Below are 24305 nucleotides of genomic sequence, written 5' to 3'. Positions count from 1 at the left end.
GAGTATAAACCAAGTCTATCCAGTCTTTCTTCATAAGACAGTCCTGACATCCCAGGAATCAGTCTGGTGAACCTTCTCTGCACTCCCTCTATGGCAATAATGTCCTTCCTCAGATTTGGAGACCAAAACTGTACGCAATACTCCAGGTGTGGTCTCACCAAGGCCCTGTACAACTGCAGTAGAACCTCCCTGCTCCTATACTCAAATCCTTTTGCTATGAAAGCTAACATACCATTTGCTTTCTTCACTGCCTGCTGCACCTGCATGCCCACTTTCAATGACTGGTGTACCATGACACCCAGGTCTCGCTGCATCTCCCCTTTTCCTAGTCGGCCACCATTTAGACAATAGTCTGCTTTCCTGTTTTTGCCACCAAAATGGATAACCTCACATTTATCCACATTATACTGCATCTGCCAAACATTTGCCCACTCACCCAGCCTATCCAAGTCACCTTGCAGTCTCCTAGCATCCTCCTCACAGCTAACACTGCCCCCCAGCTTAGTGTCATCCGCAAACTTGGAGATATTGCCTTCAATTTCCTCATCCAGATCATTAATATATATTGTAAATAGCTGGGGTCCCAGCACTGAGCCTTGCGGTACCCCACTAGTCACTGCCTGCCATTGTGAAAAGGACCCGTTTACTCCTACTCTTTGCTTCCTGTTTGCCAGCCAGTTCTCTATCCACATCAATACTGAACCCCCAATGCCGTGTGCTTTAAGTTTGTAAACTAATCTCTTATGTGGGACCTTGTCGAAAGCCTTCTGGAAGTCCAGATACACCACATCCACTGGTTCTCCCCTATCCACGCTACTAGTTACATCCTCGAAAAATTCTATAAGATTCGTCAGACATGATTTACCTTTTGTAAATCCATGCTGACTTTGTCCAATGATTTCACCACTTTCCAAATGTGCTGCTATCCCATCTTTAATAACTGACTCTAGCAGTTTCCCCACTACCGATGTTAGACTAACTGGTCTGTAATTCCCCGTTTTCTCTCTCCCTCCCTTCTTAAAAAGTGGGGTTACGTTTGCTACCCGCCAATCCTCAGGAACTACTCCAGAATCTAAAGAGTTTTGAAAGACTTCATGAACAGAAATACAGAGGCTACATTGCAAGATGCAAACCACTGGTTAGCTGCAATAATAGGATGGCCGGGTTACAGTTTGCCAAGAAGTACTTAAAAGAGCAACCACAGTTCTGGAAAAAGGTCTTGTGGACAGATGAGACGAAGATTAACTTATATCAGAGTGATGGCAAGAGCAAAGTATGGAGGCAAGAAGGAACTGCCCAAGATCCAAAGCATACACCTCATCTGTGAAACACGGTTGTGTGGGTGTTATAGCCTGGGCATGTATGGCTGCTGAAGGCACTGGCTCATTTATCTTCATTGTAGATAAAACTGCTGATGGTAGTAGCATAATGAATTCTGAAGTGTATTTTGCACATCCTATCTGCTCAAGTTCAAACAAATGCCTCAAAACTAATTGGCCGGTGGTTCATTCCACAGCAAGACAATGATCCCAAACATACTGCTAAAGCAACAAAGGTGTTTTTCAAAGCTAAAAAATGGTCAATTCTTGAGTGGCCAAGTCAATCACCCAATCTGAACACAATTGAGCATGCCATTTATATGCTGAAGGGAAAACTGAAGGGGACTAGCCCCCAAAAGAAGCATAAGCTAAAGATGGCTGCAATACAGGCCTGGCAGAGCATCACCAGAGAAGACACCCAGCGACTGGTGATGTCCATGAATCGCAGACTTCAAGCAGTCATTGCATGCAAAGGATATGCAACAAAATACTAAACATGACTACTTTCATTTACATGATATTACTGTGTCCCAAACATTATGGTGCCCTGCAATGGGGGGACTATGTATAAACCCTGCTGTAATTTATACATGGTGAAACCAAAATGTCTAACAATGGCCTTTATTAAAATCTGACAATGTGCATTTTAACTGCATGTGATTTTTTTCTAATACAAATCTCAAATTGTGGAGTACAGAGGCAAATAAATAAATGATGGGTCTTTGTCTCAAACATTATGGAGGGCACTGTAGTGCCCATTAGTTTGTTTGTGCCATGTTACTGAACACTTAATAGATAGGCACTCCTGGTTAAAGGATAGTAATTTGATATGAGAGTGATACAAGCAACAAGTGTTAAGGGAAGAAAATACTCAGCATAATGGAGGTTTAGGTATAGAGTTGCAGAGAAAGGTAAACCTTACAAGTTGCAAAGCCTACCTGTCCCGGCTGGCAGGCATGTTGTGTTGACATTTTCAGGAATCGATTTAACGGGAAAATGAAGGCTCGGCAGTTTACGCACATTTTTTTGACCAAATGATCCTGTCAAAATCACTGATAGGACTCCCACTCCTGGATTCAAGTTTCATTCCAGATGGAAATACCAATGCAGTACTGAGGAAATGCTGCTGTGTTCCAGATGGCAACATGTTCAGGATAAAATAATAAATAAATTCAGCTGGAATTAAAGGTCCCGCATAGTTCAAAGCAGAACAAGAAAGTTTCCCCATTACCCTGGCCCCATCCCTTTCTAGGCTGGAAATTGCTTGCCTTTTCCATTTGGATTGAATAGTTTATAGATTGAGTGAAAGACATGACAGGTCTGTTCAAATCTTTGGATTAATGCAACAATCTGCACTTAGACTGCTAAATCCCAAGCATGTGAAACCTCAGCCTTACCTTGCCTGAAATTTAACCCCACACTCTGACAGTGGGAATCTTTCATCTCCTGTTTTTAAAAGCCCCAATGGCTGTCTGCTCACCAGGTGACAGCCTTTCCTCGAGTCAACAGCCCAGAGCAGGAACGTTACTGAGTTTGAAACCATGACCCTCATCCTATTCAAGGTAAAACATTTTATTCACTTGCACTTGTCCACTCGCTTCATTCTTTGTGAAACATGAATCATGCACATTCTTCGCAATAATTAAACAAATCTTTGTTCCCTGAACCTGTCTCCACAGCTCAAGAGCTGCCTTTTTGTGTAACTGGGCTGTCCTCTTTTTGCCAGTGGGTACAGCAGAGGATGAGATCATATCTTTGGTAGTTAGTCTGCTGGCAATACTTAGAAATGTTTTAATACTATCCTGCATAAGTGGGCTCAAGGTGAGCTTGTACTTGAAAATGATATTATGTCTTTAATGAACACTTTTAGACTTTTCTGTTCAGTTTATTTGAAACTGCTTTATTTAATCCATAACAGAAAGTTAATGAATCAACATTAAGTATAGTTTCCAGCACCCTCAACAATTCTCAAAACTGCTTTCTTACTCTGCCATGCCCAGGTGCTATGATTTAAATGGGACCCTTTAAAGTGCATTATATAACACGAATAGTGAAAGGCCTGGATGGAGTGGATGTGGAGAGGATGTTTATACTGGTGGGAGAGTCTCGGACCAGAGGTCATAGCCTCAGAATTAAAGGACATTCCTTTAGGAAGGAGATGAGGAGGAATTTCTTTAATCAGAGGGTGGAGAATCTGTGGAATACATTGCCACAGAAGCCAAGTCAATGGATATTATTAAGGTAGAGATGGATAGATTCTTGATTAGTATGGGTGTCAGGGGTCATGGGGAGAAGGCAGGAGAATGGGGTTAAGAGAGAAAGATAGATCAACGATGATTGAATGGTGGAGTAGACTTGATGGGCCGAATGGCCTAATTCTGTTCCTATCAGTTGTGAACATAACTTTGAATTATGATACTGAACTAGACTCGGCTACAGATCCGTCCAGTGTGAACTGACAAAATCACTGTCAAATCGTTGCCATGCAGTGAACCCTTGTAACCCAGAGGAGGAATAGGATGGTAAGGGGGGAAAAACACACATTGGACCAATCATCCTGCAAAACTATAAAGCATGTATGCAATGTCTGAATTTGACTAATCATTCACTAAAGTAGTATAAAATATTTGGATAATCTCTTGTCTATGGCATTTAGGGCAGCTGGTGGGGAGATGGTCAGTTGCCCACTCCTGAGGATACTGCTGGAATAGGTTGGATTGTCCCTTGTGAATGTTGTTCAGGATAAGTAGAAACAAGGAACTGCATATGCTGGTTTACAAAATAGGTCACAACCCAAAACGTCACCTGCCCATGCTTTCCAAATATGCTACCTGACCTGCTGAGTTACTTCAGCACTTTGTCTTTTTTTTTGTTCAGGAACGGTATGTGGCTTTGTAATTCAGTTGACTACCCACTGTTAAAACAATGTTTCGTGCTTCCTTCCTTAAAACAGTAGGATCTTTGAAAGGCAAAATCTTGAATTGCATGCATGGTATCGATCCCAGCTCCCATATTCTGAATAAGTATAAATGGGGAACAAAGTGTGCCTTTTCTCTTTCTCTGAAACCAATACTAACTGGAAAAAGCTCACTTCTTGATTTATACTTTAAAACATTGTGAGAAATGTATTAACAGTTTTGTGTTAACATTCATATGTTTTAAGTTTTAGATGGAAATTAGAGGGTTCTGAGAGATTTATTTCTCTGGTCGGGCTCAGTCCAGGGATGATTCCAGCCATATCGGCCCCTTGAAGAAACAGAAAACCAGAGAAATGTTTAAAGACTTGTTAATTTTGAGAAAATGCCTCTGGCTGCAAAAGTCAAATCATTTCCAGTGGACTGACTGATACCCAATCTCTAGAACTGCTGGAAGTTATGTTTTGCCTGAAACCATGTCACAATCTATTGGCCATTATCTCACACTTTTCCGGCATCTCTCATTTGCCAAAATTGGACATTGAATTTGTGGTATGGTCTTGTGTGGTGCAGCATCCAGACAACAAAATCAATCTGCCTAAAATGCCTCATTCAACTTCACAATGTTACAATATCCTCATCTGGATATAAAGATGTTAATGAAATACACCTAGCTTATTTGATCAATTTCCTACAGGATATCACAAATTATTAACCTTGGGCAAGACAATGATCACTAATAACCACTGGCTTTATCTTTTATCCAAGCCAAAAGATACCCGTGAGTGCCTACAAATCCACACCTCTTTGGTACATGGGAGGAAATCAGTACACCTGAAGGAAACCCAAGTGGTCACAAGGAATACATGCAAACTCTACCCAGACAGCACCCAAGATCAGGATCAAACCCGGGTCTCCGGCACTTTGACACGGCTGCTCTACCAGTGTGCCACCCGATTTTACAATAACTGTCAAATTAGCTGCATGTCTGTGTTCTGACTGCTCCCAGGGGAACACATTGCTGTAGGTGGGCTGTAGAATATATACATTGTGATATTACACATTATGACAATCAGACTGGATAACCCACATCCACTTTACAGCTTTTCATGGCAGAATCCTCAAATTTATTCAAATTGCCAAAGTGTAAACATTGAAAATCAGTCACTGGTAGACCAGGTATGTTTGACATGTTTATTAAATATACTCATTTTACAGGTTAAATTCAGGACTTCCAATGGGGTATTTATTTACCTACTGCTTGTGTACCTTTATAGTGTGTGTTGTGTCAATTGGCAGATTACATGACCTGTGTGAAAGTGTTAATGATTGTGTGCAGGAGGTGTGGACAATATGTGTAAGTGCAAAGATGTATGAACATGGGTGTGATTCAAATGCCACAATTTGAATGCATATTGCACATCAATAGGTGTGAATTAGTACATGTACATGATGTGGGGGAAATGTATGGCAAACACTTGTGGTGGTGCAAATAGATGTTAGTACTAAGCAAATACTGTGCTTGAAGTGGGAGAGAACTCTTTGGATCAGTGATCTGGAATAACCCGTGATATACTGTAACCATTAATAATTTTATGAAATACAATGCACATATATTTAGGAATTGAGGAGACAGCAAATGTAAGCTCACAGTGCAGGGCTCAGAAAAACAAATTAAAAGTCATGATTATCTGATAGCACCTTTGGATTTAAGTTTGTAAAGACTTTGGGAAGTTAAAAGATGAGGATGCTGAAGGATTCCTAATACTAATAGTGTTTAGAGGTTCTTAAAGATGCTCTATGATTTGAAGTCCAGTTATTTTAATAAAATGGCACTTTGTTGCTATCAGTGTAAACAGTGAGGTTTCCTCTTGCATCTTGATCACACTCAATGGCTTCAAACAATGACTTGAAGTTTCCAGCTCCAAAACCCTTCAAATAAAAAAGTACCACGCGTTGTTAGATAAAGTTTAAATATACATGACAGCTATACATATATTAATGGATCCAGGCTGTGTAATGTTCCATTTACAATAGGAAACAGATTCCACGGTGCAACATTAGTGAATGTTCCTTCCTACGGTTCTACATGAACCGCCACTTATTGTTCAGGAAGCTTAGTCAATTTTGTTTTTGTATATTTATTGATGTGCTATTAGTAGTGATCGCCAGACGGAGTCATAAAGTCTTACAGCGTGGAGATATATCCAATCTAAATGAGTTCCACATGCCCGAGTGTGACCCATATCCCTCTAAACCTGTCTTATCCATGTACCCAGGGGCGGAAACCCCGGGGGGGCCAGAGGAGACGCGTCCCCCCCATGTTTTGAGAGGTGGGGAACATCCTCGCCAGGTGAACCTGCCTGGGCTTGCGGGAAATATGGCCAGCGCGGAGAAGCAGCGCTGGTATCCCGTCAGTTCAGACAGGGCTGTAGTTAACCCGGTGAGACAGGCACAGTTGAGCTGCATTTAGCGCTGGATTGAGCCTCCGAAGCCTCGCACGCGTGTGTGTGTGAGTGTGCGCATGCGCGCACGGCCGCCAAATAATTGTGTCCCCCGTCCCCTCCATGTTTTGATAGTGAGTTCCGCTCTTGCATGTACCTGACATCTGGCATGGATTTAAGCTTCACCCCTCATTGAAGCAATGGGAAAATGACAGTGCATACCCGTTGTGATTACAGTAATGTGCGTTTGCTGCTAATGGGGTCTTAATAACGTCACTCCCACCCCCAAGCCAGCCTCCCAATTGCACAACTTCCCAAATCAGGAGAAGACAAGTAACATTTACAGCTTCGACACAAAATGCTGGAGTAACTCAGTGGGTCAGGCTCTGGAGAGAAGGAATGGGTGACGTTTCGGGTCGAGACCCTTCTTCAGACATTTACAGCTTGCCAGAGATAGAGCAAGACCCTGCTCATGGGTATGGGAAAGGCATGAGGATGAGTCCACATTGATGGACTCCAGCCTCGTAACTGGGTAAAAAGGTATCTGCACTGGATTGTGTGATGGGCTAATCCAATATGTAGCCTGGACTGTATGGAGAATGGTGGGAATGACCCATTTCACTGGGATTCTATGGATGCAATGAGATGGAGGAAAGAAATAGTTTCAGATTGAGTTATATTGATCTTGTGCAGCATCCATTGGCATGTGCAGATTGCGTGCAGATGAACAACACACAACAGTTGGCCATCAAGGTACACCATAGCATATCCTATGTCATTATGAGTAAAGAACATAGCTGTCTTGAATGTGTACCAGAAAGAGATGCTGGAATATGGATCTAACCAAGCGCTGGGTTTGAAGCTGTAACCTACGTGCATAGATGAGTGCGATTGACGGTACTCACATAGTGATTATGTCTCTGTATCACCTCCAGGAAGAGTGTGGGCCTGTCTTGGACAGGTTTGGTGAAGATCTGCAGCAGGTAGCCTTTATCGTCAAAATCAATAAGAATCTTGAGCTCCTGTTACAAACACACAAGAATTGAATCACAGAATCAGACTGTTATTAACAAAAAGTGCTGTGAATAAAAGGAAATGTATTCAGATGTAATAGTGTCGATTGTATAGGAAGGAACTGCAGATGCTGGTTTAAACCGAAGATAGACACAAAAAGCAGGAGTAACTCAGCAGAACAGGCAGCATCTCTGGAGAGAAGGAATGGGTGACGTTTCGGGTCGAGACCCTTCTTCAGACAATAGTGTAGATTAGCAGTTGCCAAATGATCCACATGAGAATGGTTTGAACCGCTTTCAAGACTACAGTGGTAGGTCCACACCAAGGGTCAACTATTGCCATTAGGATGTTAGATACATGTCTGAAGCAGTCGCTCTTCTATGTCATGTGGTGTTACGACTTGGATGCCTATGGTTACGATCGCTTCACTGGATTGTGCTCCATCATGGAGGCTACCGCTTTGATATGCTCAGTTAAAACTTGCTTTCCTTATTGTCAATGCCATAAGATGAGCCAAGTATCTGCCTTTCATGCTGATTAAGTGCAGAGTTCCTTTTGTGGAAGCTGATATATGTACGCTGCAAATAGTCAGAGTGGAGAAAATTGAGCATTTCTACTTTCAATCAAACTTAGTGATCACATTGCACAAGTGTACACCATTTTTCTGCAATGATCAATTTTTCATGCAATTTTTATTGAAGTTGTTATACCCCCCCACCAATACAGCCAGGGTCACCTGTATAACATGTGAACGTGATGACACAGGTAGTCAGGGTGGTGAGAAAGTATTTGAATGCTTGCTTTCATCGGTAAGCATAAGAGTACAGGAGTTGGGATGTTGTACTACAGCTGCTTAGGGCATAGGTGAGACTACATGTGGAGTATTGTGCACAGTCCTGGTCAGCCTGGTACAGGAAGGATATCATTAAAGATTCACTTGGATGTTACCAGGACTCGAGGGCTGGAGTTTGGAGAGGCTGGGATCTTTTTTTTGTGGGAGCGAGAGGTGGCCAAGAGGTAACGGCAGAGAATTAGACAAAATCAAGAGAGGCATAGACAAGGTGAATGGTCATTTTCCCCAGGGTAGAGGAATGAAGAATTAGAGAATAGGTGAGAGGCAGATGTAAGAGATCTTCACACAGAGGGTGGTGCATATATGGAATCGTTAGAGGTGGGTGCAATGACAAAATTTGAAAGGCAGAAAGATAGGTACATGGAAAGATAAGGTATAGAGGGATTTGCTCCAAATGCAGGCAAATGGGACTAGCTTGGTTATAAAACCTGTTTGGTATAGACTTGTTGAACCAGTGCCTATTTCCATGATAGATGATGCTATGACTCTAACATTCTGCACATGTAATGCTTCAAGTTGGATACTGCGATGGGAGGTGGTTTCTCCCTTACCAAGGTTGTCTGTTAAATGTGTTGGAAGAAACTGCAGGTGCTGGTTTACACCGAAGAGAGATACAAAATGCTGGAGTAACTCAGCAGGACAGGCAGTACTTCTGGGGGCAGTGACTGTGGCACAGCGGTAGAGTTGCTGCCTTACAGCAAAATGTAGCGCCAGAGACCCGGGTTCGATCCCGACTACGGGTGCTGCCTGTACGGAGTTTGTACGTTCTCCCCGTGATCTGCGTGGGGTTTCTCTGAGATCTTTGGTTTCCTCCCACACTCCAAAGACGAACAGGTTTGTAGGTTAATTGGCTTGTTTAATTAATTGGCTTGATAAAAATGTAGAATTGTCCAAGTTGGCGATATGCAGAGTACTGGAGAGAAGGAATGGGTGATGTTTCAGGTCACTGAAGAAGGGTTTCGACCTGAACCGTCACCCATTCCTTCTCTACAGAGACAATGTTTGCACTAAGGAAGCTGGAATCGATCTGTTCAGATGTACCTGTATCTTTTTCATGTCCTCTTGCACCTTGATTTTCGCAGTCTTTAATTTTTCTTTCAATTGATCGTAGTAGGAGTCTGGGGTGTTCAGGAACTCCATCCCACGGCCTTTTAAGGTTGTGACCTGCAACAGTTGGAAGCAGGAATCAGGGACACTCAAAACCTCTGCCCTGAAAAGTGCCATCAAAACATTGTGACAATGGTAAAGGATTGACAGCTGGGTAACAGCCCCAGGAGGAAGCAGGGAACACACTGATAAGATCATTGCCTCTCCACACAACCTGAGGGGTAGGAACAGTCATAAATCACAGCATAGCTACAATATCTGCAGTCGGAAATGCAGCTGAATGCCAAGTGACACACTTACATGAAAGAAAAATAACTCCACAGTAGGATGTTTGTAAAGATCTATAAACTTGTTCTGTCATCTTCAACTAACATTTTCATAAACAAGAAATCTTTTGAATTACAAATTTCAACTAATAGAAGTATGTAAAAGAACCTCGGTGACTGCCAATCACCCCCCCGGACACTTATTATTATTTATTCAAATCATTTGCTATGTCGCTCTTCCAGGGAGATGCTAAATGCATTTCGTTGTCTCTGTACTGTACACTGACAATGACAATTAAAATTGAATCTGAATCTGAATCTGAATCTGATGAGATGGAGTCAGAACCTTTTCCCCCCAGAGGGTGGAAATGTCAAAGATTCAAGGGAATGGCTTTAAGGTGTGAGGGGCTAAGGTTAAATGAGATGTACAGGGCAAATGTTCACAGACACAAACAGGTGGGTACCTGGAACACACTGCTAGAGGTGGTGGTGGAGGTGTTTAAGAAGCTTTTAGACAGGTGCATGGATATACAGGGAATGGAGAGATATGGATCATGTACAGACACATGAAATTAGCATCATGTTTGACACGGACATTGTAGACTGAAGGGCCTGTTCCTCTTCTGTGATGTTCTATGCTCTATACATATGCCTCTGACCCTTATGTTTCAGTTAACCTATATAAAAAAATAAGCATTTAGGCAGTGCCCTTCATAATGTTCCAAAAGAACATTACAGACTATGAAGTACTTTCTGAAGGGCAACCCCATCAAAAATATAAGATCATAAGATCATGTGATAGGAGCAGAATTAGGCCATTCGGCCCATTGTCTACTCTGCCATTCAATCATGCCTGATCTATCTCCCTCCAAACCCTATTTTTGCCTTCATCCCATAATCTCTAACACCCGAACTAATCAAGAATATTGATAATCAAGAAAATAATCAAGAAAAATTGATATTCAGTGGCAGATCTCCAAGCAATTAACAGGGATAAAGTGATGCGATAATGGCTAAATAGGACTTCCAACAGAGCAGCACTCCCACAGCACTGCACTGGGACATCAAACCTGTTGTCATTCCTGGAGTGGGATTTAAACCCAGTGTCCATGCTATCCCAAGTTAGGCTGATGCGATGCATGTCACCAGATGCTATCTCCAAAGCAGCAACTGATATCTAAATCCAGCTCCTGCACAATGGTGAATCTAGACATTGCTCTCTTAATGCAGAGAGTATGAGCAGCTGGGTTTCCTGTTGCTGCAAGACTGTAGTTTTGTGGCTGGGAGATGATCAGGTCCACAGTCGACAACAGCCAAACACTGTCACAGGTTCACATGTGAAAAATTACCACCAAGCACAGATCTAGGGTCAGCAGGTATCCTTAAATGTAGAGGCTGTCCTTTCCCAATCTTTAAATTACAGAACATATGAAGGTTATCAGGATTTCCATTTCCGCTGTTCTCACCACTGCCAGCAGAGTGCATCGTTTCCAAATGTGTACATTTGAAAGGCTGGACTAATAGTGACATCCTGGGACAGTGGTTACTATTGATGGTTACTATTGGAGATCCAGGGACTCGATACTGACTTTGAAATGCTGTCTTTGTGGAGTTTGCATATTGTCCCAATAACAGGTATAAGTATCTGCCAGCTGCTCCAGTTTCTTCTTACACCATGAAGAGGCGCTATTAGGTTAATTTATTATTGTCAATTACCCCTTTAGTAAACCGAAGGGGAATTGATGGGTACACGAGAGGAAAACATTTCACGGGTGGGGAGAAGAAATGGGTTCCTATGCTAGGGGCGGACATATACTCAATAAGATGAATGGGCCTCCTCATCCACTGCCCACTGAACCACAGAGAGAAACTGGTCCCAACTGTGAAATCAGAGGAATTTATAGCACACTAGGAAGACTCTTAGCTCATCCTGATAAGAGAGGATCTTTGATAAATCCCTTTGTCTCCACTACCATTTCAAACAGTGATTCCACTCATTGAAAATCTTCTCGCTTCTTAATTCCACTTAATCCCCTTCTCCTGTTCAATAAAGATTGACACACCTTATTGCATCTTACTGAGACACTGAGGAGCAAACTCCAGTATTACTTGGTAACACAAATCATAGATCAATATTCACTATTATTGACACAACACATGTGAAAATACCAAACCAAAATGTATTTCTTGTACCAAGCAAAATACCCCCTACTGACCTCTCTCTGCCAAGAGAAATAGGTCTTTGCTGCTGCTTGTCTGGGCCTGTCATAAGTTTGTACATCTCAATAAATCTCCCCTCAGCTCCTATGTTTTAAAGAGCACACAGTCTTGCCAGTCTCTGCGTAGATATAATTCTCCATTCCTGGCAACTTGGTCATAAATCTTCTCTGCACACTGTCATACCATCACACCCCTCAAGTGATGCAGTGATCAGAACAAGACACAATAGTCCCTTGTTTCAGTTAACTTAAAAAGGTAAGCATTTATATAGTGCCCTACTCATGCTTTATACAGATACATTATGACCATACTGCCATTTATACTTAGTCAATAAAGACAGGTCCCTGAATGCCTTTGTAAACTCTTTACATACTGTTCTGTGTCTCATTTCACCCTGCAAACCTTTCAATACGATTCAAGCCTATCATCATTCCTGCATGACCGCTCCATATTTCACTCCTGACCTCGGGTGCTATCTGTGTGCAGTTTGTATGTTCTCCCTGTGACAACGTGGGGTTCCTCCTGGTGCTCCAATTGCCTCCCACGTCTGAAAGATGTACGAATGTGTCAATTAATTTGCCTCTATAAATTGTTGCCCCTAGTGTGTGGGGAGTGGATGAGCAAGTGGGTAACATAGAACTAGTGTGGACAGGGTGATAATGGTCGGCACCGACTCACTGGGCTGAAGGGCTCGTTTCCACGCTGTATCTCTAAAAACAAATCTTTGCCATTAATCAGGTTTTCTCCATTTTCAGTCAAGGTACACATGATTTAAATTAGAATGGTTCTATCCAGGGCTGAAATAAGGTGGAAATAATACCGTGTGACTTACGGACTGGATGATATCAGAGGTGTTGAGAGCAATGTGTTGCACTCCAGCTCCACCATAGTAATCCACATACTCCTAGGGTGAGAGAAAAGAAAATGGTCATGTTAAACATTCTTTCCATTCACCTACTGTGTCTTTCATTACCATCCCATACCATGCTTCTTATTAGGCACTGCCATTCTTTGTTGGAATGCTGATGACAAAACCCTGAGCCACTTGATAATACTGTTGGATTTTAAACAATTTATACATGGTAAATCAATCCTCCATCATCCCAGCAGCAAGAAGCTGCGTCCAGACCACAACCATACCCGACCCTTTAAATACAGTGAAAGTAGGGGTTCATCAAGGGAGATGGACAGAGTAGACAGTGCACATGCTCACACCTGGATCTGGGACTTCCTATTTCCAGGAGCAGGCTCATTGATGGGCATTTTGATGGTCTCCTCATAGTTTGCCACGACAATGGAACGCAGGGAGCTATAGTTTGTGTGGATCTGTTTGTCATCCACTGACCAGTAGCGGTGAAACATCAGGCATTTCTGGTACCTGAGGAAGAAGGTCAGAGTTCACATTAACGCGTTGTCTGCTCTTCCCCACGAGATTCAATGTTCCTGAGGGAGGGGTGATCTGTCTGGCCCCTGATCTTCATCTCTCTATACCATGGCGAGCATTGAAGCTACTGTAGAAGGCTGCACGAGCGGCCAATAAACTGGTGTACAGCAGCAAAGTTCAGCATGTAGAACTCTAACACTATAGATGCTGGTTAATACACAAAAGGACACAAATTGCTGGAGTAACCCAGCGGGTCAGGCAGCATCTCTGGAGAACATGGATAGGTGACATTTGGGGTCGAGACCCTTCTTCAGACCGACTGTTTAAGAAAGAACTGCAGATGCTGGAAAAATCGAAGGTAGATAAAAATGCTGGAGAAACTCAGCGGGTGAGGCAGCATCTATGGAGAGCAGGAATAGGTAACGTTTCGGGTCGAGACCCTTATTCAGACCGACTCATCAGCACATGCTGAAAATCTGAAATATAAAGATTTGATTGATCTGAAGCTATTTTTATCTCGCCATAGTTGCTGTCTGCATTGTTGGGTATCAAACTATTTCTATTTGTAAGACGAGGGCTTTCTCTCTCCCTTTCCAGTTCTTGTTTTTGTTTTTGCTGCTTAACCTCCTAGAATTCCTTGGGTTCTGTACGGGATCTTCACTATGTTGTATGTAAGGGATAAAATAGAAGGGTTATTTTGACGATAAAATATACTGGGTCATACCAATCTGCTACAGGTACCATCTCATCATCTGGCTGGTTTCCCACAATGTGATCAATGAAATTCAGATTTACCAAGGGTCTGGAACAGAGATAAGTATCAAGAAAATGCCAGCAGCCTGAGCACAAGTATACTGAGATCATTTAACCCTATATATTCCCATGCACAGTATACAGCAGCAGCCATTCTCATATGTCAGAGTACCTCTCAAATGGGCTCGGGCTGGATTAATGTCCTCACCAAGACATTATAATGTACAGTCCAATTGCAGTTATTGTGACCTCTCCTTTAACAGACCCTTACCTAGAATCCCTCCCAGTCATACGATATATTTAGTCCTAGCAGAGCACTGGAAGCATCACAAACATAAATTCAACCCACACCAAGGACCTAGAATTCAGTGTGGATATTTCAGGAGCAGCTCTCGCAGTCTTTACTGAAGCTTTACAGTCTTTTAAATCTGCCTCAATGTTGAAGTTCCAAATGTTGATCCACTCACAGCTTGCGAAGGAGTGGGTCGCTGAAGAGGGGCTCCTTGTATCCGGGCAAGAAACAACCACAAAATGGACTCAAATACTCCACCAGGGTGTGTGTTGTATCACCGTACTGAAAGAAAGTACAGCAAAAGACATTAGGACCAAATCTCCAACTTTCTGTTGAGAGGAACAAGAATCATGTTGGGAGAAAACAGGAGCAAAGACAATTTGAAAGCAACAATGAGATAATGGTAAGCCTGCTAACGTAAGGATAAGAGAATGCCAAGATGATGAGGAGTTCTGCATCTTTCAAATGTTGTAGTGGTGCAATGAAACTAAAATTGACTAAAATGAATAGGTGGTACCTGGAGTTTTTGAAGGGATAAGGGAAATCTCTCAGTCTCAAAGTGCCCAAGACCCAATAACTGATTCTGAGATTAAACTTGCAGATTAAACTAAACCCTGCCATAGATCCTGGGCATTAAGGGCTGGGAATCAAACCCACTGTACTGATGCAGCTGAGTCCCGCTCGTGCTTTTTTCCGGATTGCCCATTTCCCGATTTAGGTGGGAAGAAGTGGAATCGGGTGGAGCCGAGCAACTGACTCCCACACTGAGCACTTAATGCAACTGGAGGGAGTAAGCGCGCTGAGAGAATACTGCCATACTCCCCAGGTTTACGTAGACTTGCAAGAATTCTCAGAGATCCTGTAGAACACTTGCCGCTGCAGTCTTCTGCTATTTTCAGGATTTGAGCGAAAGTGCTAGCTTTAGTTTAGTTTAGTTTAGAGATACAGCGTGGTAACAGGCCCTTCGGCCCACCGAGTCCACACCGACCAGCGATCCCCGCACATTAACACTATCTTACACACTAGGGACAATTTACACATACACCAAGCCAATTAACCTATATACCTGTAGGTCTTTGGAGTGTGGGAGGAAACCGAAGATCTCAGAGAAAACCCATGCGGTCACAGGGAGAACGTACAAACTCTGTACACACAGTACCCGTAGTCGGGATCAAACCAGGGTCTCCGGCTCTGCAAGCTCTGTAAGGCAGCGACTCTACCACTGCGCCACCATGGCCGCTCTACTGCTCTCCTCCAGCGGCCACACTTGCAACGAGGTGATATGGTTTTACGTAACATCTTATTCATTTTTTTCTTCGTTTTCGAAACAGTTCCTGGACTTACTTATTGACAAAACATTACAGTTGGATAGATTCACGAATAGGGTGTGGAAATCATCACAATACTTACAGTTTTGAGAATGGCATATTTCACTTTGCCATTGCTATCCCCTTCTATCCATGGCTCCTTCACAACAACAGCTCCATGTTCTTTTGCTTTCTGCAGATTCAGAAGTAATATGTCACCAGCCGTCTTAGTCACTCCCCACATAGTGTTAATCTATTAGCAGAGATTAAGTTGAAAGTATCTTTAACTAAATCTGACATACAGATATTGGGAGTAATGAACGAGCAACCCCAATGTCTTAATGGCATCGACATGGAGAATGATGGCTACAGGGACAGAGGCAAATAGATCGAGACACACTGGACATGTGCTTCCTTATAGAACATGGATAGACCTGTAGGGCATTTCCAATTTTGTTTAAATTTCAGGCTGAGAACCTCTGATTTCTCAATATATCCTGACATCCTCAATATTTCTCAATATATCCTGAATTGCCCCTTATTCTTAAACTGTAGCCCCTGGTTCTGGACTCCCCCAACATCGAGAACATTTTTCCTGCCTCTAGCGTGTCCAAATCCTTAATAATCTTAGATGTTTCAATAAGATCCCCTCTCAACCTTCTAAATTCCAGAGTATACAAGCCCAGCCGTTCCATTCTATCAACATATGATTAACACCACATGGACTGTAAAAGCTCAAGGTGGTGCCTCATCACCACCTTCTTAACTGCAACTAGGAATGGGATATAAATGCAGGCATCGTCATATGCAAATCACTGGACAGAATTAACTAAACGCAATGTTCGGTGGCAATATTAGAATAGCCTTTGTGCGCACCGAGTTAAATTATGGAATTATTAACTTGTTGTGGAAATGTTGTTCATCAATGTGTTCTTTTAATTTCGTGTTCTATGCCAACAGCGGCAAGACATTTACCACAACAGAGTACCAGCAAGATTATCTTATCTTTCACTGTGCCTGCCTGAAACTTGCTAAAGCAGCATCACATTGGAAACCAGGTGACACTGGATTTGCACCTACCAATTGCTGGACAAGGTTTTGGACAACATATTGACAGGATAAACACCTGTGAGGAACCTATTCTAATCCACACAATTTGAACCCGGGGCCATCTGAAGTAGGAAGCAGCTATTTATCCCCTCATCTCTGTTCCACATTTAATGAAAACTTAGAAGAAAGCTGGGAGACCTTCCTCCCCCTTCAAACAGCCTGGAAAAGGGTCTCGACCCAAAACGTCACTTATCCTCCTTCTTCAGAGATACTGCCTGACCTGGTGAGTTATTCCAGCTCTTTGTGTCCTTGTTTCTTCATTCTGGAAAGGGTTATCTGTAATTTTTGGGCCGTGCTTCGAATCCCCAATTAACAAAATAACTTTCCCTTTCTGTCCTATTAGATCTCCTTAAAACATGAAAGTTTCAATAAGGTCATTCTATTATCATCGAGCTTTCAGAAACTCAATAATCTTAGTTCCTTTAATCACCTGTTTTAGTTTAACTGGACTGGGAATATTAAATGTGTGATGCTTTGTACAGCTCAAGGTGGTCAGTGCATACTCTAACAACTCGATATTGTATGTTGGTCGGTACCATATAACACTATATGCTGTAGCTGACCAACTTATATAGGGCAAGTTTCCTGCCGTCCATGTAGCCATGCCTGATATGGCCAGAATTGTGGTGATTCATTTGTGATCAAAACCATGGAGCATCTCACAAGGCTCTGTATTTCTCAAGTGTACATGTTAGAAATCTACAGAGTAGCTCATTCATTTGATGGCTTCCCTGTTAAATAGTGCAAGAAGTGCCCAGTCTGAACCATGCTCTGGAAACAGCAAGAAGAATTCTTCATTGTCTAAACCCTCCAAAGTATTTCAATTATTTTAGGTTCTGTTAAGAATAATGTGGGAAGTCTCTTCCTGCTGAACTCAATTGCAAAATTGTGCTGAATTGTTGAATATCCTTGTTGAAAATTATTGAAATTCTAAGATGCAAAGTCACTATTGTCTTAAAAGTTAAATACTGTAGTCGCACTAGACCTCCAGGATTCCCTTGGCAGAGAAGAATGAAAGTGAGAGAAGGGTTCTGGCCAGGAGGAGGCTTCATTTTTCTTTTGGAGACAAGGCTTCTCTGCCCTTCAGTGGAAAAAGCGTTATATCCATGGGGATAACGTTTTTACAAGTCACAGTTCAGAAAGACATTCAACCTGTTGTTTGCAGATCTTTATCCATAAAGGCCTGGCTAGGCCACTCTTCCCAAGACCGTGGCAACAAAGGCCGCAAACATCTTTGTAGCAGCATCAGTTCTGGCAGTCAGTGGCGTAGCGTGGGGGGGGCCAGAGGGGCGGTTGCCCCGGGCACTAAATTTTTAGGGGCGCAAAAAAATTGTTGGATAATTTTTTTAAATAAAATGGCAAAAAAAATTGTTCTAAAGGCACGCTGCACCTCTTTGGCAGCCTTCCCCTGAATTGTTGTAATAAAATTTAAATTTTTTTGCCATTTTATAATTTTTTTTTATCCAACAATTTTAACCAACCAGCGATCTCCGCACATAAACCGCCGCTGTCGTCCACTGGGCCCGCGGTCGGGTCGAGTGGCCGCTGCCGCCGGAACGTGCCCCAGCTCCGAGGTCTGGTCGCCGCTGTCCCAGCTCCGAGGCCAGGTCGCCGCTGCCGGCGTGTCCGCAGCTCCGAGGCCAGTCCGGCCGCTGTCCTCTGTGCCGCTGCCCGCTTCCTCCAGCTCCCGTTCCACCCCTTCCGCCGTCCATCCATGCCGCCGCTCCTTCCATCCTCTCCCATGCCGTCCGGTTCCGCCTGCCTCTGTCCCGCTGCCCCTTCCGAGTTCCTGGTCTCCGCTCTGCTTCCGCTGCAACCTAGGCCGCCAGCTTCCGCTATTAGGCCGCGGCACAGGCGGAGGACCGGGGTATACGACAAAAGAAGTCGCATCCCCCGAAGGAGAGACAAAAACGGGTTCCCCCCCCCAAACACCCCCCCACATACACAACATAATAAACCAAAAATCAACTAAACAGGACAAAAGAACAACACAAAACACCAAAAAAAAAAAACAGACAGACTGCTGGCGAGCCGCAGCTGCTAAGGCAGCGCCGCCATCTTTTTGTTAGGTTGAGAAAACAAATACAAAACTTGGATATATAACAGCTCATGGGCCATGGCTAGCCGCTAATGAGGAGGCGCAATATTTTAAACTGCCTCGGGCACTCAAAACCCACCTTACGCCACTGCTGGCAGTTAATATACGTACCTCAGTTTGCCGCATCTAGATTAGAGATTCTCCACTCCAGTGTGTATTCATCTCCTACTTTGCGAGCAGTAGGATGGTTCAGATAGTAAGATATTGTAAACAAGTGGTGTGACAGGAACCTCATACTAATTAACTACAGAACAGTAGAATCTGGGGTAGGTTGAGGGGAATGTGGAGAGAATAAAACGGAACAAGTGTAAGATTGGTGTAAATAGGTACTCGGTGGCCTGCAAGGACTCAGTGACCTGAAGGGCTAATTTCTGCGCTGAATAACTCCACGACTCTGTGATTGAATTCAGTATATCTCCTGCAATTACTTCTGTGATCTAAAAGATAGCTGTGTAGGATCTCAACCTGGGCTTCTACATTTATTGTTTTTAGAATAAACATGGAAGTAATGTATAATTAATGGGAAGGCCCTTAAATGTACAGAGGGATCTTGGGGTGCAGTCCGTGACTCCCCGAAAGTAGTAACACAAGTAGAGAGAGTCATAAAGAAGGCATATGTACCAACTTGCGCAACATTTTGTAATATGCATCTCATCCATATCCATTTACCATAAAACTCTCATCCCCATTAACCTATGCAATCATATTTCATTTTCCCTCCATATGTTCTTATTCATACCATCTCATTCCTGAAGTCTCCTCCAGCCTGTTATCTTATCTACAGAGCTCCCATTCCTCGAATCAGTCTTTAATGTCTTTCCCTTCTTTGCTGTTCTTCAAGAGCCTCGCGTAACTTTTGTCTCATTCCCCGAGTCTCCCTGACGTCATTGGCTTCTTTCTCCACATTTTAAACAATGTCCAGCAACAGTTTGGAAAACAATGAAGTAATATCTGGAGCACAGATGATGAACTCTGCATTCTCATTGTGGCAGGGACAAAGGGAAATCATTAACTCGGGTTGACAGGTAGAACAGCAGACTCTGTGCTCTTGTGCCTCCTAGATTTACAGCCAACAGACATTTGGTTTGGCCAACTCCAGGAATGGGTAGGAAGGAGTTTTAAAAATAATATTGTGCATTGACAGTGCCTGTGTGGAAAGAGCATGTGACCCCTCAATTAGACCGACTCATCATTTTATTAATGCAACATCCTTTACACAAGAACACAAGACAAGAGCAGTAATAGGCCACGAGGCCTCTCAAGTCTGCCCCACCTGTCAATTATGATCATGACTGATCTTTTCTAGTCTTGACTCTCTCATGCACTAGTTCCCCATAGCTCCCAATTCCACACTCTTTCAAACATTCATCTATCTCCACTTTAAATATATCCAATGATCTGGCCTACTCCACCCCTGGGGGCAGAGAATTCCAGAGTTTCACCATCATCGGAGAGAAAAAATGTTGATGTACCTCATTTTAAAATGACCAGCTCCTACTCTTGTCGTCATGTTCCTTTCTTCATGGCTCATCCACTGGTGAAAGCATTTCAACATCCACCCAATCAACGATCTTATGTTTGAATAAGAACACTCCTCATTTTTCCAAACTCCAAAAGTACAAATACAAATCTAGCCTCGCTGGTAGGGCAACTTTCTCATTCCAGGAATTACCCTGATAAATCTCCTTTGGAACGCTAACATATCTTTCATTGGATAACTGGACTAAAACTATGCATAATATTCTGGGAGTAGCTTCACTAAAACCCTGTACAACTGTAACAAAACCTCCCTATTCCTAAACTCCAACTCTTTCAAAACAAAGGTCAACTTGCATTATACCTACTTATTTACGTGGGATACTCCACTTGTTACGTTACTCCAGCTATATTTAAGAGGGAGTTAGATGTGGCCTTTGTGGCAAAAGGGATCAGGGGGTATGGAGAGAAGACAGGTACAGGATACTGAGTAGGATGATCAGCCATGATCATATTGAATGGCGGTGCAGGCTCGAAGGGCCGAATGGCCTACTCCTGTACCTATATTCTATGTTTCTATGTTTATCTACTTGTTGGACCTCCTGCTAACTTTTTGTGATTCGTGCACGAGAATATCTGAACATCACTCACCTGCAGTCTCTCTCCATTCAGATAATATTTATCCTTTTTGATTCCTCGTACCAAAGTGCATGATCCCACACTTCTGCACATTAAACTTCCTTTGCCAGGCTTTTGTATCTAGCCACCCAATCTATCAATATATCTCGCAGAATCACAATGTCCTCAGCAGAACAGGCCATTCCGCCTATTTTGGTATTGTCCACAAACCTGGAAACCTTACATTTCATTCCTTCCTCCAGTTCATATACGCAAATAGACATAAGACATAGCAACAGAATTAGGCCATTCAGCCCATCAAGTCTACTTCTCCATTAAATCATGGCTGATCTATTTTTCCCTCTCAATCCCATTCTCTGGCCCTCTCCCCAGAACGTTTGATGCCCTTACTAAACAAGAACTTATCAATCTCCACTTTAAAAATACCCAATACCTTAGCCCAAAGACCTTAGCCTTAGCCTCCACAGCTGCCTGTGTAAATGAGCTACACAGTATCACCACCCTCTGCCGAATTAAATTTTACCAACCACAGAGGTCAGTTTATGATTTTTTTTTTTTTTTTTTTTTTTTTTTTTTTTTTGCCTCGCCCCCTTCTTCAACAGCGGAGTTACATTTACATGTTCCAGTCCTCTGGAATCATTCCTGACTTTAGCGATTCTTGAAAGATCACTACTAATAAAAAAAATTTGATGGCCAAGATACAATCCTTGGGATACTCCACACGTTACGTTACTCCAGCAATAAAATGATCCATTTTTCCAGCTCTTTGTTTTCTATGTGACAGCTCATTTTGAATCCGTGCTAAGACATTTTCTCCAATATCTTGGGCTCTTAATAATTGCACCAACTTCTTCTGTGGCACCATGTCAAATACCTTTTGTGAATCTAGATACATAATATTTGGAGGTTGCCCTCTATCAACTCTGCCTGTCACATCCTCAAACAAGCATTATTTATCTTCCATAAAACCATGTTGACATGGTTTCATTATATTCAGCTTTCCTAAATGGTTAGTTATCTCTCTGTTGATTCTAGCATCTTGGCCACAATAGATATTAAACTAATTGGTCTACACTCCCGGCCTTCTGTCTCCTTCTCCTTTTAAACAAGGGAATCACTTTGGCCCCTTCCAATATTTTGATACCTCTTGGAATTTAACTAGTTTGAAAAACACTAATTGATGGCTTCACAATCTCTTCACCACTTCCTTTAAAACTCACGGGTAGTTTTGGCAATTGGCAATGTGTGACTTTGAGTTTTAAATATGTGTGATGGGAATTGTTAACAAGTTTGAACCTGTAATTTAAAACTAGCCCACCTGTTCTTTTATTTTTAAATCAAAATTAATGAACCAATGAACCAAAGAATCTGTTTAAAAACGAATGTTGCCTGGATTGGAGGGTTTCAGCTACAGGGAGAGGTTGGGGAGACTGGTTTACTCTGGAATGTCAGAAGTTGAGGGGCGATTTGATAGAACTATAACATTATGAGAGGCATAGATAGGGTAGATAGTCAGAACTTTTTTCACAGGGTGGAAATGTCCGACACTAGAGGGCATAGCTATAAGATAAGAGGGGGAATGTTTAATGGAGATGTACGAGCAAGTTTTTTTAAATAAAAAAACAGAGGGCATTGGGGGCCTGGAATTGCCTGGGGTAGTGGTGGAGGCAGATACGATAGTGGCATTTAAGAAGCTTTTAGATAAGCACAGACAGATGAGATCAGTTTAACATGGCATCATGTTTGACACAAACATTTTGGGACAAAGGGCCTGATTTTTGCTGTATTGTTCTATGTTCTATGTTCCATGGGTAAATACTGCATCAGAAAACTCTATCCAAAGAACGATTCCCCTTCCCCTAATAATAATAATAACTTTATTTATAGAGCACTTTAAAAACAACCACTGTTGCAACAAAGTGCTGTACATGACTAATCATGAACAAAAAATTATTACAAGACAATAAACACATTAAAAAAGAGAGTAAAAACAATAAAAAACATTAAAAACACTAAAACAGGAGCAAAGTCTCATGCAGGGTCAAAAGCCAAGGAATAGAAAAGGGTTTTAAGACTGGTTTTAAAGATGGACAGTGAGGGGGCCTGTCTGATGTGCAACGGCAGAGTGTTCCATAATGTCGGAGCAGCAACAGAGAAGGCTCTATCCCCTCTGAGCTTCCGCTTAGACCTCGATACCTCCAGGAGCAGCTGATCAGCTGACCTGAGGCAGGAGCGTAGGGATGAAGCAGCTCAGAGAGGTAAGGCGGGGCGAGACCATTTAAAGATTTAATTACAAATAAAATAATCTTAAAATGAACTCGAAAGTACACAGGCAGCCAGTGGAGGGAGGCCAGAATTGGCGTTATGTGCTCCCTCTTTTGAGTTCCAGTTAAAAGGCGAGCAGCAGCATTCTGAACCAACTGGAGACGAGCCAGGGAAGATCGAGTAACTCCAAAATAGAGTGCGTTACAGTAATCCAGCCTAGACGTGTTTCAAAATGCTGCCGCTCAAGAATGGGCTTCACCTTTGCCAGCTGCCTTAAATGAAAGAAGCTGGACTTAACTACTGCGCCTATTTGATGATCTAATTTAAAATCACTGTCCATCTTAAAACCCAAGTTTAAAACTGTTGGCTTCACATACAGTGCCAGGGGATCCAAGTCAACAGGGGGAGGTTCACGGCAGCCATTGGGACCAAACACTATCACCTCTGTCTTCTTTTCATTAAAACCTAGAAAGTTTAGGGCCATCCAGGATTTAATGTCATCAAGACATAGCAGAAGTGATTTGACAGAGAAAGCATCTTCCTTCCTCAGCGGCATATATAGTTGGCTATCATCAGCATAACAAAGAAAAGAGATGCCATGCTTTCTAAGAATGGAACCCAGAGGAAGTAAATACAGTGAGAAAAGCAGGGGCCCTAAAATTGAGCCCTGTGGAACCCCATATGACAGAGGAGCGGAGGAGGATTCAAAACCAGCAAGGCTTACACACATAGTTCTGTCTGCCAGATAAGACCTGAACCATTCCAGGGCACTGCCACAAATGCCCACTAGGTGCTGTAACCGAGATACTAAGATACCATGGTCCACTGTATCAAAGGCGGCAG

General features: G+C 42.7%; 1 protein-coding gene across 1 annotated transcript in view; it reads right to left on the bottom strand.

Annotated features, from left to right (window-relative positions):
• Positions 1 to 5414: 5414 nt before the first annotated feature.
• Positions 5415 to 24305, bottom strand: part of hpd (4-hydroxyphenylpyruvate dioxygenase) — a 34569-nt gene continuing 15678 nt past the window's right edge. Inside the window, exons 7-14 of the mRNA XM_033046113.1 lie at positions 15978 to 16067; positions 14743 to 14849; positions 14247 to 14324; positions 13354 to 13516; positions 12971 to 13042; positions 9587 to 9709; positions 7584 to 7700; positions 5415 to 6166 (exon numbers count right to left, since the gene is read on the bottom strand). Of these exons, the coding sequence (XP_032902004.1) occupies positions 6056 to 6166; positions 7584 to 7700; positions 9587 to 9709; positions 12971 to 13042; positions 13354 to 13516; positions 14247 to 14324; positions 14743 to 14849; positions 15978 to 16067 (861 nt within the window). The 3' untranslated portion in view covers positions 5415 to 6055. The remainder of the gene's footprint in view (positions 6167 to 7583; positions 7701 to 9586; positions 9710 to 12970; positions 13043 to 13353; positions 13517 to 14246; positions 14325 to 14742; positions 14850 to 15977; positions 16068 to 24305) is intronic.

Source organism: Amblyraja radiata, chromosome 28 (genome assembly GCF_010909765.2).
Source record: "Amblyraja radiata isolate CabotCenter1 chromosome 28, sAmbRad1.1.pri, whole genome shotgun sequence".
Lineage (NCBI taxonomy): Eukaryota > Metazoa > Chordata > Chondrichthyes > Rajiformes > Rajidae > Amblyraja > Amblyraja radiata.
The sequence above is the reverse complement of the archived record's forward strand: the minus strand, read 5'-3'. Positions and strand labels throughout refer to the sequence as shown.